The sequence below is a fragment of the Rhincodon typus genome, chromosome 10, assembly GCF_021869965.1.
Source record: "Rhincodon typus isolate 14 chromosome 10, sRhiTyp1.1, whole genome shotgun sequence".
NCBI lineage: Eukaryota > Metazoa > Chordata > Chondrichthyes > Orectolobiformes > Rhincodontidae > Rhincodon > Rhincodon typus.
This window is the reverse complement of record NC_063341.1, coordinates 30,596,105-30,615,818: the sequence shown is the minus strand read 5'-3', so window position 1 is coordinate 30,615,818 and position 19,714 is coordinate 30,596,105. Positions and strand designations below refer to the sequence as shown.

Here is a 19,714-nt window from a genome sequence, read left to right as displayed (position 1 = left end):
TTAAAAGAGATGTGCAAGGCAAACTTTTCACACAAAGAGTGGCGAGTGCCTAGAACGTGCTACCAGAGGAGGTGGTGGAAGCAGACACAATAGCAGCATTCAAGAAGCACCTGCACGAATACATGATCAGGAAGGGAATAGAGGGATATGGATCCTGTAAGTGAAGACAGTTTTAGCATGGAAGGGCACAATGTGTCGGTGCAGGCTTGGAGGGCCTATCCCTGCATTGTTCTTTCTTCATTACCACTTTAACAAAAAGTTAACAAATGTCACGGAACTAACCTGCTAAATTGGCACCAAGAGCACTCAAGTCAGCAAATGGATCCAGTGTCTGTGGCTTCCGCTGATGAGTCGGAGTACAATGTAGTGAGCCGGTAGGACTGGTATTTGCTGATCTACTGGCTCCACCAACTCCACCTGTTGGAAAATAATATAGAAACATTAACCCATCTATAGATCTGCTTGTTAACAATGTGGCATACCACCCACCCCATTCCATATTGGCTCACACCATGCTGCACATAAATTGCTTTCAGAGACAGCAAGACATCAATTTGCCCCAGGTTTATACGAAAGCCAATGGGAGAATAACCAGGAAGGTAAACTCGAACAGCCACTGACATCAGACGTTATTTTATGATCTTAGCTTTTGGAGAAAAGGTCCTTGCTCCCAATGTTACAAAACTCTCTGCATGGGAATTTCAGAACACCTGGTCACCATACATCTAACCAGCATACATCCTCATTGCAGAGCAGCAATTCAATTGAGGACGTGAAGTCTTTTTGTGCTCAAATGAATACACTAGATTGCTATGATCTAAGTTAAGTATAGATGAAAGATCTCCTTATTCTGCACAATCTGCCTTGAAGTCTACTTTGTAAAAAGTACTCGCTGATGCATGTTACCATTTCTCAGGTCAACAGTTATAGAGTGTGACTGTCAATAGATCAGGTTTCCAATGATGGCCATTGTGGCATTATAAGTAGCTGCTTGAAGGCAACGGTGTTTAGACACCTCGAAGTTAATTGACATTAAACTCTTCCAACTTTCAGGTTATGATGCAGGTATATCCTCAGACCAGAAGGATCGATTGAAAATACAAAATAAAACTTAAGAAATAGGAGCAGGAGCAGACTCATGTGCGCCATCAATCACGCTGCACTTGAATATGAGCATGGCTAACTTTGGGCTTCAACCCCAGCTTCCTAACATACCTCCACAATCCTTGTTTTCATTCTCTTGGGAAATCCATGTCTACTGCAGCTCTAACTATATTTAATGATGGGGATTCATGATCCTCTGTGATAGAGAACTCCATACCTCTCAACTCTTCATTCTCCCAACATAAATGCATTTTGCAAATCAAAAATAACAATCTGATGAGTGACTATAAAGCTGTCATGTAAAACCCAAATTGGTGGACTAGAATCTTCTCCAGAGAAAAAAAAACCTGCAGTCCTTACTCAGATTTGCCATGTGTACTGTACACACCAGCACAGTTGACTCATAGCTGCCCTCAGATATGATTCAATTGCATTAAATTGATGAGCATCAGGATTACATAAACTGTAGTGGTTCAATGAGTCATCACACAATTACCCTCTCAGGGCAACTCTGGATAGACAAATGACATCATTAGCTCTATTCAAATCTTGATAATAATTTGTTAAAATCCTCCCTCCTCTTCTGCTCTTTCAACCTTGGTGGACTATGTGAGGTAAAGTGAGGTAACCAGAGTCATCGAGATGTATAGCACGGAAACAGACCTTTTGATCCAATTCGCCAGCATTTGGCCCATATCCCAGCACGGTGGCTCAGTGGTTAGCACTGCTGCCTCACAGTGACAGGGGCCTGGGTTCGATTCCCCCTCGGATAATTGTTTGTGTGGAATTTGCACATTCTCCGTGTCTGCATGGGTTTCCTCCGGGTGCTCCAGTTTCCTCCCACAGTCCAAAGACGTGCAGGCTAGGTGGATTGGCCATGCTTAAATTAACCATGCTGTTCAGGGATGTGTACATAGAACATAGAACAGTACAGGCCCTTCGGCCCTCGATGTTGCGCCGACCTGTGAAACCAATCTGAAGCCCATCTAACCTAAACTATTCCATTATCATCCATATGTTTATCCAATGACCATTTAAATGCCCTTAAAGTGGGCGAGTCTACTACTTTTGCAGGCAGGGCATTCCACGCCCTTACTACTCTCTGAGTAAAGAACCTACCTCTGACATCTGTCCTATATCTATCACCCCTCAATTTAAAGCTATGTCCCCTCTTGCTAGCCACCACCATCCGAGGAAAAAGGCTCCCACTGTCCACCCTATCTAATCCTCTGATCATCTTGTATGTCTCTATTAAGTCACCTCTTAACCTTCTTCTCTCTAACAAAAACAGCCTCAAGTCCCTCAGCCTTTCCTCATAAGACCTTCCCTCTATACCAGGCAACATCCTGGTAAATCTCCTCTGCACCCTTTCCAATGCTTCCACATCCTTCCTATAATGCGGTGACCAGAACTGTACGCAATACTCCAAGTGCGGCCGCACCAGAGTTTTGTACAGCTGCAACATGACCTCCTGGCTCTGAAACTCAATCCCTCTACCAATAAAACCTAACACACCGTATGCCTTCTTAACAACCCTATCAACCTGGGTGTAGGTTAGGTGGGTTATAGGAGATGGGTCCGAGTGGGATGCTCGGAGGGTCGGTGTGGACTTGTTGGGCCAAATAGCTTGTTTCCACACTGTCGAGGTTCTATGGCTCCCTCTAAACCCTTCTATTCATGTACCCATCCAGCTGCCTTTTAAATGTTGTAATTGTACCAGCCTCCATCACTTCCTCTGGCAGCTCATTCCATACACGCATCACCCTCTGTGAGAAAACGGCTGCTCTAAGGTCCCTTTTAAATGTTTCCCCTCTCACCTTGAACCTATGCCCTCTAGTTTTGGACTCCCCCACACCAGGGGGAAGACCTTGGCCATTCACCCTATCAATGCACCTCATACCTTTATGGTATTTTGGGAATTAAAAAGCCTTCCAAAGATCAATCTGCAAAGACAGTGTCCAAGAAAGAAACAAAACACTAGATAAGATCAGCTTTGAACAATTTGGTGAGAAATTCTGATAAAAAAAGGGAACTGGAAAAATGAAAATGTTTCCATGCAAACTGTTGTGCTGAATCTTTAATCCCTTTTTGACAGTTTGAGAACAAAGCGTAGTTAACAAAATGATAATAATGTCAAAAGAATCCAATCTGTTCTGTGCTTTCCAAACTTTGCCTGTTTGTTATAATGCGAGTTCACTGTTAAGAACAAAGTCAGTTAGACTTGTAAACACAAACATGATTATTTTCATTTTTACCTGAAGGAGGTGTTTTGTTTGCCCAAACCGTTGAACCTCCAGGTAGATTTGAGGATCCCAAGCCCCATTTTCCCATTATATCTGGTTGAACAGACACAGTTGGAGTACATGGGGGACCAGGGGAGACTCTACCTAAGTAAAGCAAAGTTAACATTTTACAGTGCATCACAATGTTTTCACTGAAGGTTCAAAAAAAGAGACTAAATTACTGATGCGATATGATCTCATGGGAGTCACTTAAAAATTCTGTAAGAAAGTTTACAATTGTATGCACTACCAGGATCAAGCCTGAAAGTACATATTGTGTTATAAAAATGTTTCGATTTACTAACATTACTGAAAAGAGGGCAAGTGCTTCATCCTCACACTTAGTTTTTCCAGCTAAAGTTGCGAACCAAGGAATTTATGCTTCCAAATTGGTCAGGGTGCTGTTTGAAGTTAAAATATCTATTGCCTTATAAAAGCAAAGATAACTTAAAAAAAGTATTATACAAAAGGAAATTTTAAAATAAAAAAGAAACAAATGTGATATAAAATAGAATATGCTAGAAAATGCACTGCGTGTTGATCACTTTCTACAAGAAAGAAAATAAAGTGAACAGTTGTAGTTGGGCCTATGTCTGGATAAAATGAAAAAGTTTCTCAAAAGAAATCTCAAATTGATACTTTTTGTGCTGTTAATATCACTATTGCCAAATTGAACACTTTGTTTTCAAAATCCCATTGGCATGTTAGGCACAACATAAATCTAATGTAAAGCTACAATGCTCTGAAATGTTTCAATCTGCGTCGTAGAAGTGTCTCAACTTGACAAAGACGACAGTTCCATTTTCCAACCCATAAATTGGAAATCTCCTTCACAACACTCTCAATTTCAGTTACAACAACTTAGCTTGTGCGCTGTGTTTTCGCACTGACTAGCTCAAAATGACTCGATGGGCCAAAGAGCAAACATCCATCTCGAAGTTGGAACACACATCCGACAGGCAAAAAGAGAGTTTGTATAAATTAATTGTTCAACCAGAAGCTTCACATTCCACTTCTGAAGAATTCATTCCTAATGGGAATATAAATTGTATCAAACTACCACCGTGGTGCACTCTCAATCTCAGCCCTAAAAGGAATATCCAGGTAACTACACTATATCATTCTTACTTCTAAAAATAAGATTTTTAATTACTTAACAAAGTTAATAGAATCCCTACAGTATGGGAAGAGGCCAAATTGGCTCATTGTGTCTGCACCCACCCTCCAAAGAGCATCCCATCCAGACCCAGCCCCCTATCCTATCACCATAACCTGATATTTCCCATGGCTAATTCACCTGACCTACACATCCCTAGACAATATGGAGCAATTTAGCATGGTCAATCATACTAACCTGCACATTTTTGGACTGTGGTAGGAAACCGGAGCACCCAACAGAAATCCACGCAGACACAGGGAGAACATACAAACTCCACACAGTCAGTCACCCAAGGCTGGAATCAAACTCAGATCATTAGCGCTGCGAGGTAACAGTGCTAACCACTGAGCCACCATGCTACCCAATGAACTCCGGTGAGCTGGTTAAAATTATAGACACAATCTAAACAAAGCCAGAAACATTTTAATTTCCACCATCCCATTCTTACGTGTGCTTCGGAATCCAAAAGGTTCCCTAACGGTTCAGTTTAGGGATACTGTCTGTCAGAGGAGAATGAATCAGAGGTTGAAACTGGACTTTGCACTTGGTCAGCTAGTAATCATAGAACACCATAAACTTTACTCCATGTCTTTCAGGGAGAACAAAAAGAGGCAGCATCTTTGCTTATGATTAGCATCTAGCAATTGCTCCTGAATGAAGGCTGCACAACAAAGATGGAATTAGCTTCAGTTGCTCAGCTGCCAACATTCAACATGTGGTAACCACTGCAAAAGTACTGGAGGAGAGGGAACACCTGCAGAATACTACCTCACCAAGCATCAGTACCTCGAAATAAAGGGGCTAAAGGGAAGTTAAATAATATTTAATGGATCAAAAATAAATTCAGATTAAAAGGATATGCTATAATAAGATATACAATTTCAATTTTTAAAAAGAATTATTTTTGATCAATGAGTTTCATTAAATGTTGGAATTGTAGGCAAACTGTTTCTATTAAGGCAGAAGCAGTGTTTAGATCATTGCTAACTAGCAACACCTATATATAGCTGGACAGAAATCAAGAGGAGTCACAACAGCTTTAAAAGCAAAGAAATCTTTTTTCAAAAAAAAAACAAACAATTTTAAAAGCGATATACCAAGTTCTTACCCATACTGAAAGGATCACCAGCAGTGGTTTGTGGAGTTGGAGATGGTGTCCTTGCTGTTTGAAGAAAGGGGTCAGCTTGTCCAACTGGAGAACCTGCACCACTTCGATTGAGGAAAACACCAAGCAAATCCGGATTCTGTTGCTTGGCCTGAGAGTCAAATGGATCAAACGCTGTTCCTGAGATTTAAATGACACAAAATGGTTAATAGGAAAACAATTAGATTGTTTTTTCACTCTCTCCCCGTGCTCCCCGCGCGCCCCCCCCCCAGGGATCCAATTGCTTTAAGATTGCAGGAGTACACTATTTAACATTTAACCCGGAGGTATTCACGTGACAATACTTTCTGAATACACTTTCAATATAAATTCACCTGTGTTTAAACACCAAATTAAAACTGTAAACTCTATTATAGTTGAGTTTAACAATGCTCAGGAATAAGCAGATTTTTACTCTATGACTACTAGCATCTTCTTCAATCCAAAACTGAACAGTTGTGTCAGCTTTCAGCTCATGCACAATTTGAAAAACACACTGGCTGTAATAAAGCTTTTCAATTAACAAGAAATACTTCAGTCTCATTCATGAAACCAAAGCTTTAGACAAATAATTTAATTCATTTAAATATTGTTCATTATCACCACTTACATTCCTATCTTATATGCTTTGTTTAATTTTTACATTTCCGAAAATATTCTATTTTTGCTAATTTAATGTTAGAGTTCACCGCTTTCTATCTTATTCTCTCTAATTTGTGGTAGAAGTTAACTTTCAAAAGGCTGGCAGTAATCATCACTTCCAAAAGTCATTTCTCAAATCCATCATATGCAAAGACTTGAAGATTAATATGGTTGTAGATTCAACCAAACAAAACTCCAATATCTTTCTGATGTTCAAACTGGAAAGATCCACTGATGAATGAAGATGTTCACAGTGACTTCTAGATGATGTTTATCAAACAACAGGGGTCATCTGCACCAAGCCAAACTTGCATCTAGTACATGCACCTTAGGAGTTTGAGTTGCTGGTCTATGGGCTCCTGCTATTTTAACCGAATATGAACACCAGTCATATAAAATAGCTAAAGCACTTAAATTTCCAACAGCTTCCTAATTTGACTGAATTTACCCACGAATTGAATTACCAGATATGCATTTTGATAAAAATGCATTATTATGAACTGAAACAGTGAGGTTAACTGCACTAATGCTTATTGGTGGTATAGCTCACCAATACAACATCTATCTGGTTTGAAAGGATAAGTTTCTTTTACTCTTGCTGAACTGTTTCAATGGTAGAGCAAATGTTATTTACTCTAAATTGTCAAAATAAATTACAGTCTTGATTAAGTTTCAAGCCACAAGTTTCCCTAAATGTCATGAGAAAATGTAGTGGAATTCAAAATGCAAAGGAAAAAAAGCAATGATGCTGCATGCAATTGACAGGCAATTTCCAGCTAGGAAAAGGAATCCTGCCTGCTGCAACCAGTGTCACCAGACTGGCATTTAGTTTTCCAATGATGCTGCCGTACCATTAGAGAGAGAGAAGTATAGAGTCATACAGCATGGAAACAGACCCTTCAATCCAACTAATCAATGCCAACCATGTTACAAAACTAAACTAGTCCTACTTGCCTCCAAAGGCCCATATCCCTCCAAACCTTCCCTATTCATGTACTTATCCAAATATTTAAAATGTTGCAACTGTATCTGCATCCACCATTTCCTTTGGCAGTTCTGCCACACATGGATCACTGTATAAAAAAAAGTTTCCCCTCATGTCCTTTTTAAATCTCTCTTCTCACCTTAAAAATATGCCCCCTAGTTTTGAACACCCTGACCTTAGGGAAAGGCCCTTGCTATTTACATCATCTGCGCCCCTCATGATTTTATAAGCCTCTATAAAAGGTCACCCCTCAACCTCCTAAGCTCCAGTGAAAGATGTCCCACCCTATCCAGCCACTTTTTATAACTCAAACTCTCTATTCACGGCATCGTCCTGGTAAATCTTTTCTGAACCCTCTCCAATTTACTAATATCATTCCTATAGCAGGGCGACCAGAACTGCACACAGTACTCCAGAAGAGGCCTCACCGTTGCCCTGTAAAATCTCAGCATGATATCCCCACTCTTCTACTCAAAAAGTGTGAGCAATGAAGCAGGCACACTAAACACTTTCTTAATCACCCTGTCTGTGATACAAGTTTCAAAGAATTATGTACCTGCACCCTTGGGTAGTGCTGTAGAACAGACAGACCCAAGGCCGTACCACTAATTGTACAAATCCTGCCCATGTTGGTTTTATCAAAATGCAATACCTTGCATTTATCCAAATTAAACTTCATCTGCCACTCCTCAGCCCATTGACCCAATTAATCAAGATCTCTTTGTAATCTTAAATAACCTTCTTCACCTTCCCTACCACCAATCTTGGTGTCATCAGCAAATGTACTAATCATGCCTCCTATATTCTCATCCAAATCATTTATATAAATGACGGACATGGATCCAGTAACGATCTCTGTGGAACACTGCTGGTCACAAGCCTCCAGTCCTAAAACCCTCCTTGTCCTACCGTCAAGCCAATTTTGTGTCTCATTGACAAGCTCACCCATGTGATCACGAATACCACGTGATCTAACTTTACTAATTAGTCTACCATATGGAACCTTATCAAAGGCTTTGCTAAAGTGCACGTAAACAACCTATCCCATTCTGCCCTTCTCAATCTTTTGTTACTTCCTCAAAAAACTCAATCAAGTTTGTGAGATACTGTTTCCCTCACACAAAACCATGCTGACTATTCCTAATCAGTCCTTGCCTCTCCAAATGCATGTAAAACCTATCTTTCAGGATCACCAACATTACCCAGAACTCATGTTCTGAGGAAGAGTCACCGGACCCAAAACGTTAACTGTTTTTTCCTTCATAGATGCTGCCAGACCTGCTGAGCTTTTCCAGCAATTTGTTTTGTTTTCCGATTTACAACATCCGCAGTTCTTTCATTTTTTATTTTTAATCAGGGGAAATACTCTTTAATGGGTGGAGTTATACCTAGCACACAAATGGTTGAAGTTGTTCGAGGTCAATCATCTCCATTCAGGACATCACTGCATGGATTTCTCAGGGTCCAAGGCTTAACCATTTTCAGCTGCTTTATCAATGACTTTGCCTCCATCATACAGGTCAGAAGTACAAATGTTTGCTGATAATTGTGTAACATTCTGCACCATTTGCCACTCCTCAAACACTGAAACAGAAACGAAGGAAGACCTGGGCAGCATCCAGGCTTGGGCTAGTAAGAAACAAGTAACGTCTAGAATACGCAAGTGCCAGACAATAACCATCTTCAATGAAACCCAATCTAACCATCTCCCATGGACATTCAATGGCATTACCACCAGTGAGTCCTTACTATCAGTATCATAAGGGTTGGGTTCCCATTTGCCAGAAACAAAAATGGGTACAAGGGATACAAATGCCAATGAGAAGCTGGAAATTCTGCACCAAGTAATTTAACTCCTGACTCCCCTGTGTCTATCATCCATCAGCAAGTCAGAAGTGGATGGAATAGGAACAAAAATAGACACAGTTGCAGAAGTAGGCCATTCAGCCCAACAAGTCTGCTGTGCAATTCAATGAGGTAATAGATGATCTGGTAATCCTCAACTGCCCTTTCCTGCCTTTCTCCCCCATAACCCTTGATTTCCTTCCTGATTAAAGATCCGTCTGTCTATCTCAGATAGTAGGAACTGCCGATGCTGGAGAATCTGAGATAACAAGGTGTAGAGCTGGATGAACACAGCAGGCTAAGCAGCATCAGAGGAGCAGGAAAGCTGATGTTTCGGGTCTGGACCCTTCTTCTGCAGAAATTTCTGAAGAAGGGTCCAGACCCGAAACACCAGCTTTCCTGCTCCTCTGATGCTGCTTGGCCTGCTGTGTTCATCCAGCTCTACACCTTGTTATCTCAGTTAGAACAGCAGTTTAGTTTTGTCTGAAGGAATCGATAATGATCTGGCTGGGAGGGTGAATAGCTGTTAATGTGGACTATTAGTGACTAACAATAGGTAGTGTGTAATGGCAGGCTATGTGATAACAAGGTCTGGTGCGTGAGGTTGGGGGCTAGGATATGGGAGAGTTTAGGCCCTAATGTGGCTGGTCTGAATTATACTTCCCTATTTTTAAAATCTCAAGCACAGAATGCTGGAGAAATTCAGCAGGTTTGGCAACATCTGTGAAGAGATAAACAGAGTTAACGTTTCGAGTCTGGTATGACTCTTCAGAACTGAAGTCGAGTCATTATAATGATGTTCAGTTTTTTCAGTCACCTTGCAAGCATGTCTCTGGAATGGCAAAAAGATCATGTCAATTGACTTCTGCTTAACTCATTTATTTTGTACTCTGTACATTAAAGCAAAGAGCCATTAATTTTGCCCTTTTTCAGCTACTTTCCGCCCCCCTTTTGACCCTATTTGCTGCTGTTTTTCAATGTTTGTACACTATTCCTTTCTCGTCACATGCTGGTTATCATTGTCCAAATTGCAACTTTGCAGGGCAGCCGAGACAGAACAACAGGAAGCTTTAGTATGTAAGCTGACAAATTCTCAGGACCTAGGGTTCTGGAAGAGGCAGCTATGGAGATAGTGGATACACCAATTGTGATTTTTTTTTTTTTTAAGTTTTCTCTAGTTTACAGATCAGTTCCAGCAGATTGGAAATTAGCAAATCACTTGCCACTATTCAGGAAGGAAAAAAGTGAAAATAGAACAGACTAGTAATTAGCAAGTCTTTGGGAGAATGCAGTAACCTATTAAAAAGGAAATCTTATTAACATCTCAAAAAAGGACCTATGTTCAATACTTCTGGCCCCAAACAGTATACAGTCTACCTCCGATTACCTTGAAAAGAGACAGAGTCTTCAGAACTTGAACAACAGGTGCAGCGAGCTGTCTCATGCTGCTACTATGCAGTAAATCCTTTTAGTAACGTTGACATTTTAACCATGAACTGAATAAATGATAGTGTGATCTGACAAATGAACATTCCTTTACAAAACGGAAATTAAGTTTGAAAAATTTTAGTTTTTTTTGAGACTTAGTAGGGCAGGATGGTTTTCTACATTAGCTGGATGCTGCAGTCGAGCCAAAGACAGGCATTTTGCCTCCAACACAAATAAGTAACATTATATTTGAGCAGCAGCGCCAGTGAGAGATGCTGGATATGTAGACTGTACATTCCAATGACTGGTGGACTGTATCAAATACAACTCATTGGTCATGCTCAACCAGCCCATGCCTGCAAGCCTCAGTGAAGTTTATCTTTAACCTTTCTTTCCAAATCAACCTGTTCAGAGATGTTGTTATTACACGCTTCTGGAGCAGGTGGGACTGAACTTTAGTCTCCCTGTCCAGAGGTAGGGACGTTACCACTGTGCCACAAGAGGAACAAAGCCTCAGAGTGGGTTCAACTGGACATTCATGATGACCTCCGTTAGTGTGGGAATTGAACCTATGCTATTGGTGTCACTCTGCATTGCAAACCAGCAGTCCAATCAATTAAGCTAACCAACCAGGGCCAGCCTCAGAAGTATATCCACGATTAGATCCGATTCTGCTGTCAGAAACCATTGATTAATGGTTAAATCAGGTTGTGCTAAGAGTTACACCAGAAATAAGTTTCAGTCCATCAACCAGGTCTGCAATTTACATATGGGCCCACACTAGAAGCTCCATACATAAATACTCACAACTCCGTTTTGGGTAAGCCATAGGAATTTGTATGTACATTGCACATTTTTCACAAAGGATTCATGAAGACAGCCAAACTTTGTTGCATCTCCATGGCAATGCCCTGACCAATGAGAATCTGTCTGGTGTGAGGAGAATTAAATTTGACTGTCTCAGTGCCAGCTTAAGGCCCACCTTCTTCTCATTCTGTATAAAAGTGTTGTCTCTCTTTATTCAAGTCTGTTTCTTCTATCCCAGTTCTGATGAGCACAAGATGAAAACCTTCAACATTTAGTTTCCGTTTAATAGTTTTGAAATTTTAGCCATCCACCAATAAGTAAATAATAATATGATCAGACAAACCAACATAATTTTATGAGAGGGAAATTAAGTTTGAAAAAATTCCTAGTTTTTTTGAGAGGTTTGAAGGTAAACAAAGGGGAATGGAACATACTTGGATTTCAAAAAGGTGGTACGAGAACAATAATGGGTAAAATATGCAATGGAGCTGGGGAAGATATACAAAAATTTATGGTGCATTGTTTAACAGGCAGAAAGAGAAGGCATAAATGTGCAACTCACATTGCGAGCTAGCTAGCCGAGTGCTGCACGGAACAGGGCTGGGGCCTCAGCTGTTCACAATTTATGTTAATAACTTGGACAAAAAAATTGAAAGCAATGTATCTAGGTATTCTGGCAATACAGAGCTGGCTTTATGTTTCAGTTTTATGTTGCCTCTTACCTCTTTAATTGATCTTTCCCATCCACTTTATCTAAGCCCTTCAATTAAAATTTCCCAACAGCCTGCTTTGTTCCAAAGAAAATAGCTCCAGCCTAGCCAATCATTCCTCAGCTAAAATTCTCCAGTCTGGGCAAAATCCATACAAATTTCCTCTCTATCCCCCTTGCAAAAATCACATCCTTCCTAAAATGTGGTATCCAAAGGATACACAGTAGTCCAGCTGTGGCCTAACCACTTATATAGCTTTACCAAAAGCTTCCCTGTTCCTGTTCTATGCCTTGTGTAATAAAGCATCCTGTAGGTCTTACTAAACAACATATTTGCTGTCCTGCTACCTTCAAGGATCTGTGCACATGCACCTAAAAAGGTCCTTCCATTCCTCTACATTAAGTATCCTACCATTATAGTAAATTCCTTCTTTGTCCACCCAAATGCATTAGATCACATCTCTATAGTCTGAATTCCACTTGACTATTTTTTGCCCTACCTGACCAGTTCATTGTTATTTTCCTGCAGACTACAACTGTATTCCTTTCAAGCAACTACCTACAATGTCATCTCAGAGCTCTGCAATCTCTCAATCATTTAGCCAAGTTTTTTTCATACTTTCTGCAAAAAAATGGACAACTTCACGTTCTTCTCTCAGGCACTTAAAAAAAAAAAATAGATTTACTGGTCATTTATCTCTGCTGTTTATGGAGTTTCATAATTTGCAATTATCCAAGCCAACCACATGGACCAGATCTTGCGAGACTAAACGTACATCTGAAGATACACCGTTGCTACATGTCCCAGCATGCAGACTTGCATAAAGCATTGCCCTGGAAGTTCCAATTTCTGATAGGCAATGCCATTGCATCTCAGGATCCTCTGCATTTTCATACAAGACGTTGGAGACTTGAGGCAGTTCTGCAGTATGTGCTTATACAAGAAGTATTAGACAAATTAACCCAGGTAACCTCACAATCAAATCACCATTCACAATAACTATCCTTCCACCCATTCACCAGACCAGTTTGTCCTCCCAATCAGCCAGAGACAGTAATCAGTTACATTCTTATGTAGTGAATAATGTGCATTTCTACATTAAACTGACAATTTCATAAAATCAGCTACATTGTGGCAAATTTAATACAGGAATGAGTTTGTGCCTGTGTTAATTATGCAGTAGGTTTTGGTACATGGGCCCGACCTTTTCAAATTATATTTTATGATTACCTCTCTACATTAATTCCACATCTGAATCAAGGTCAAATTTCAACAGTTTGCAATTAAGGATCACCACTCAAAACAAAGCACACAAATGTCAGCTTTGAGTCAACATAAAAATGAATCATCCATCAAACGGAAACAAAGTGCATTTCGCAAAGTAGTACAGAATCAGAAAGTTGTGGGTGACTCACCACCAATCAACATGAACATACAATGTTTAGTTGTTTGTTGCTGCTGCTTTTCTCACAAAAAGGCTCCAATGCAAAACAAAAAGATACTTCAAGATAATACATTGATGTGTATGCTGGTCAGTCTCACAGAGGCCAGTGTTGGAGGGAGTTCATGCTCTGAGCAGTGTGAGACAAATCACCTTTCAGGGTTTAATGTGTATCATTTAAACATCAATGCGTACAAAGCACTTGTTGCATTTTAGTTGAAATTTCTACTTCCTGCATGGTACTTTCTCTATGCTGATTAAATGTCTTTTTTAAATGGACATATACGCTCAATGTCAAGCACTAAGATGTAGGAGAGCCAGGAATTTTTATATTGTTAGGCAAAGCCCTTGAAACAAACAAATAAAAACTCATTGTATTGCATATTTAAGTGTAAAAGTGACCCTTGATACGAGTCATTCTTGAACAGACTGATCATTTCTCTAATTTTGTTTTGGAATCTCTCCAACTCAAGAAACCATGTCCTTTACACATCAGCAATGATGATTTCTTTTCTTCTGGTTCCCAACATGCTAAGCTCATTAGACAACAGCAAGTGCCATCAAAAGGGAGTATGCCCGGTCTTTGCCTATTTTCTGGTGCAATGGAACTTCCCAAGGGATAGTACACTGGGCTCAGAAGATCAGAGGAGAAATGAGCACCAAATATTGTGTAAAGGAAACCTACAAGACACAGCAGCAATCTGACCATTACTACCACTGCTTAGATGATTTAGGCCAATAATTGTGAACCATTTTAGCATCTTATCAAGTTATAAAAATGAACTTTTTTTTGAAAATCAGAACTGAAACTGCTTCATTAATACAGGGCTTTTTTTCAAAGTTTGCCGCACCATTTTATAGCTACAATACCTTCACTAATTTTCGGTGAGGATGATAAAGAGGGAGAACCTGCAGACCTACGAGGAGTAGAATGTGCTGAGCCTGGAGCACCACTACTGCCCTGTGTTGATGGAATGGAAGAGGTGCTACCAAACAAGTCACTGAGTAAGTCAGAGTTACTTGGCAGAGGTTTGGCTTGAGCAGTAGTTTGAAAGGTCTGGCTCGTAGCACCTCCATTGAAGTCAAGAAGATCTACACTTTCAGGTGCCGAAGATCGAGACAGTGCCTGCTTTTTGCCACTTTTTGGTGTCCCATGCTGTTTTTCCACACTAGTAGCGCTGTGCTGGCTTGAAAGGGACAGAAGTTCATCATCCGATGGCTCACTATCCTCATTTACAAGAGCTGTTCGGTCTTCAGAGGAAGGATTAGCACCATTCTTATCACCTTTTGTTTCTAGAAAAAAAAAGAAAAATAGTTACATCTTAACTAAAGACCTCATTGTATATTTATAGCATATTGTACTGAAAATGAAGTATCACTAATGTGAGGAATGCATGACAAAAAAAGAAATGTCTCCCATAATGAAGAATGGGATTTTGTAGGAAACAGAAAGCCACAGATAAAATTATGTCAGAGATAGTAGGAACTGCCAATGCTGGAGAATCTGAGATAACAAGGTGTAGAGCCGGATGAACACAGCAGGCCAAGCAGCAGAAGAGCATCTGAAGAAGGGTCCAGACCCGAAACATCAGCTTTCCTGCTCCTCCGATGCTGCCTGGCCTGCTGTGTTCGTCCAACTCTACACCTTGTTATCTCAGATAAAATTATGTGTTTTATTGTAGTTACTAGTCAGGTCTGCATATTATATTTTTCATCATATTTTCACATTACTGCTGTTGGTATACAAGATCAACTAACAGAAGTGAGACTTCATTTTTTTACACCAGTCAGGTCTTTGACCCAAACTCCACATTACGTTCATTAAAATTAATCAAAATTGTTTAGTAGACAAGCAAACGAAAAGGATAATTTTAGCTTTTAATTGTGTGAGTAAAAGGAGAATACCAAATTGACCGCCCATTAGTTAAATTTCCTTTTCACTGAAGTCAACACGAGTGAAAACGATAGGGAAAGGACTGTAACAAGAGGTTAATTTGCTAACATCTGTTTTCTACCATCATTGAAAAAATGACTCCGATTCATTGCCCAAAACTATCAGTAGCCCTATGCCAAAGTTAACGCACGCTTATCAAAACAAAATTGTTTTGGAGATACACCATACAACAACACAGTACTGTTTAAATACCTTGCCAGGCAAGAGTTGGAAAAAACGTGCTTTGTCCTGTGCTCTTTATATTATCTGACGAGGTTTCCACTTCAACCACAGTATCTAAAACAGCTTTACCTGCAAAAAATTCACGTTACAAGAGAATCAATGTTTCCATGTCTTAACTAATGCTTCAAATCTCGAAGAAGAACTCTTTAGCCATATGCAAGTAACATTAAGGAACAGCGGGCCTACAGGTGAACATGTATGATTGATTTCAATGATTCCTGGATAGATTAGACAACTCCAGCTCTGTTTTTCAATTGGATACCAAAAATTATTACATTGCTGTTATTTCATAACGTACTTCTACCTTCTTAAAAATATTAACCCGACAAGAATAGGTGCACATGAACAGGAATTTGGGCAGGAGTTGGAATAGGCACCCGAATTCTCAATATGCATTTCAACATGCAAAGCTCTGCATGGAGAACACCAAATAATAAAATGTACCACTCTTTACAATAGGGAGCAATGTAGATTCTTTTTAAGGTTAATAAAAAAGCTGAAAGGAAGGCCTTGCCCTTGCATGTAGATTTCTCAATTTCTTTTAAAGTCAGCCATTCCGCATTTCTAAGTAATTTAACAATTTGTCGGCCAAGACCAAAAATAAAAACACCTTCTTGCTTAAATATGTTTCAAAACTAGAAATTCGAAAACTGTAAGACAGGTGACAGCATGGAATACCCACATTATTCTAGAAAGGACCACATCCTAGCTTACAAATAATTGTCCCACTGATTGTGAATTCAGTTCATACAAAATGTCAAAACTTTCTACCAGGAATGTCATCTTAGTAATGTCTGCTCATTAAGCTCGAGATTCCAACCTGAAAAACTGGGGTTTTAAAAAAAAAAAACCCATGGTTTCAATTGGAATTTATGTTTATTCTCTCATGAGACGTGGGAATGGGTGTTTCTGATAGGCCAAGACTTACTGTCCGACCCTAGTTGCCCTTGAGAAGGCAGTGGTGAGTTGCTTTCTTGAATCGCTGCAATTCATTTGCTGCGGACAATCCCACAGTGCTTTTAGGGAGGTAACTCAAGGATTTTGACAGTGAAGGAACAGCAATAATGTTTCTAAGTCAGAATGGCGAGTTGCTTGGAGGGGAGCTTCACCACCTTCAAGTTCCCACGTATCTGCTGCCCTTGTCCTTCTAGATGGAAGTGGTCGTGGGTTTGGAAGATACTGTCAAAAGGATCTTTAGTGAATTTCTGTAGTGCATGTACGGGTACACTTTGCTGCTGGTGGTGGGTGGTGGGCATGGCCATTTGTGAACATGGTGCCAATTAAGCAGCTTGCTTTATCCTGGATGATGTCAAGATTCTTGAGTATTGTTGGAGCCAGTGGGGAATATATTCTATCACAGTCCTGACTTGTGCTTTGTAGATGCTGGACAGCTTTTAGGGAGTCAGGAGGAGAGTTACTCACTGCAGTATTCCTAGCTTCTGACTTGCTCTTGTAGGCATTGTATTTATATGGTGAGCCCATTTGAGTTTCTGATCAATGCTAACATCCAGGATGTTGATGGCGGGGGATTGTGTGACGGTAATGCCTTTGAATATCAAGAGATAGTGGATAGACTGCTTGTCTCTTAATGGAGATGGTAATTTCCTGGCATTTGTGGCATGAATGTTACTTGCCACTTGTCAGCCCAAAGCTGGATATTGTCCAGGTCATCTTTATTTTAAGATGGACTGCTTCAGTATGTTTTGTTTACTCATGATTAATTGCACAATCCCACTTCTGACCACATGGAAGGTCATTGGTGAAGCAGCTGAAGATGTTTGGGCCCCAGGACACTACCGTGAGTGACTCCTGCAGTGATGTCTTGGAGCGGAGATGAGTGACCTCCAACAACCACAAACACCTACCTATGTGTCAGGTATGACTGCAAACACCAGAGAGTTTGGGCAATTGCCCATTGATTCCAGTTTATCTAGGGCTCCTTGATGCCACACATGGTCAAGGGCTGTCACACTCATCTCTGGAGTTCAGCTCTCTTGTCCATGTTTGAACTCAGGCTGTAATGAGGTCAGGAGCTGATTGATACCCACCTTGGGTTCCGTCAGGGACATTGAGCAGGTTGTTGCCGAGCAGGAGCTGCTTGACAGCACTGTTGATGACACCTCCCATCACTTCACTGATATGGAGAGTACACTGGTGGGGCAGTAATTGGCTAGGTTGTATTGTCCTGCTTTGTGTGTACAGGAAATACCTGGGCAATTTTCCACATTGTCGTCAGGTAGATGCCAGTTTTGGAACTGTATTGGATCAGCTTGGCTAGGGACGTTCAGGAGTCCTACAGCCCAAGTCTTACTACAAATAACAGAATGTTATCAGCGCTCTTAACCTTTGCACTATCCAGTGCCTCCAACTATTTCTGAATATCATGCTGAATGAATCAAATTTGCTGAAGATTGGTATCTGTAATGCCAGGAACCACTGGAGTAGTCAGCAATGGATCCTCACTTGGCACTTTTGGCTGAAGATTGTTGCAAATGCTTCAACCTCATCTTTTGCACAGATGTGCTGGGCTCTTTGGGATGGGGATATTTTATGAGGCTCCTCCTCCTTCAATGAGGAGTTTAATTGTCCATTCTCCATTCACGACTGGATGTGGCAGGATTGCAGAGCTTAGATCTGATCTGTTGGTTGTGAGCTTGCTTCGTTGTGTCTATTACTTGCCACTTATGTTGTTTGGTAGCTTCACCAGATTGACAGTTCAGTTTAGGGTTAGCGTTGCTTGATGCTGCTCCAAGCATGCCCTTCTGCACTCTCCATTGAACCAGGATTGATCCCCTAGGGCTTGATGCTAATGACTGAACCGGGATATGCCAGGCCATAAGACTGCAACTTGTGGAGAACAATTCTGCAGCTGTTGATGACCCACAGCGTCTCATGGATAACCAGTTTTGAGTTGCTAAATTTGTTTGAAGTCTGTCTCATACGGTCATGGACAGATGCATTTGTAACTGGCAGATTGGTAAGGAGGAGGTCAAGTATGTTTTTTCCTCTTGTTGGTTCCCTCACCACCTGCTGCAGACCCAGTCTAGCAGCTATGTCCTTTTGGACCCAACCCGCACGATCAGCAGTGCTGCTGCTGAGCCAATCTTGATGGTGGATATTGAAATCCCCCACCCAGAGTTCATCTGTGCCACCCTCAGTGCTTCCTCCAAGTATCATTCAACATGGGGGAGTACCGATTTATCAGCGGAGGGAGGACAGTACATGGTAATCTGTAGGTTTCTTTGCCCATGTTTAACCTGAGGCCATGAGACTTCATGGGGCCCCAAGTCAACAACATTAAGGAGTCCCAACGTGATGTCCTCCAGACTATATACCACTGTGCCACCACCTCTATTGAGTTTGCCCTGCCAGTGGGACAGGACCTATCGGGATGGCGATGGTTGTTTCTGGGACATCATCTGTAAGGTAAGATTCTGAGTATGATTATGTAATGCTGTTGCTTACTAGTCTGTGAGACAGCTCTCCCAATTTTGACACTAGACCCCAGATGTTATTAAGGAGGACAATGCAGCGTTGACATAGGGCTGTTTCTGCCATCATAAATTCCCGTGCTTAAGTTAATACCAAGTGGTCTGTCTGGTTTCATTTTCTTGAGATAATGTAGTGATTGATAAAACCGAGTGCCTTGCTAGGTCACTTCAGAGGGTAGTTGAGAGTCAACAACATTGCTGTGGGTGTGGAATTTCATGTAGGTCAGATCAGGTTAAGTTTACCTGGACCATCTCTAACACCTCTCTCCCCTTCCTGGACCTCTGTCTCCATATCGGGCAACCACCTAGAAACCGATATTCATTTCAAGCCCACCGACTCCCACAACTACCTAGAATACTCCTCCTCCCACCCACCTTCCTGCAAAAATGCAATCCCCTATTCCCAATTCCTTCGCCTCCGCCGCATCTGCTCCCAGGATGAGGCATTCCACTCCCGTACATCTCAGTTGTCCTCGTTTTTCAAGGACCGTAACTTCCCC

General features: G+C 40.9%; 1 protein-coding gene across 1 annotated transcript in view; it reads right to left on the bottom strand.

Annotated features, from left to right (window-relative positions):
- The window catches only part of dnajc6 (DnaJ (Hsp40) homolog, subfamily C, member 6), a 121,609-nt gene that overhangs the window by 29,352 nt on the left and 72,543 nt on the right, over positions 1–19,714 (bottom strand). The window contains exons 4-8 of the mRNA XM_048602075.1: positions 15,694–15,792; positions 14,418–14,840; positions 5,654–5,830; positions 3,360–3,491; positions 283–417 (exon numbers count right to left, since the gene is read on the bottom strand). Coding sequence (XP_048458032.1) covers positions 283–417; positions 3,360–3,491; positions 5,654–5,830; positions 14,418–14,840; positions 15,694–15,792 — 966 coding nt within the window. The remainder of the gene's footprint in view (positions 1–282; positions 418–3,359; positions 3,492–5,653; positions 5,831–14,417; positions 14,841–15,693; positions 15,793–19,714) is intronic.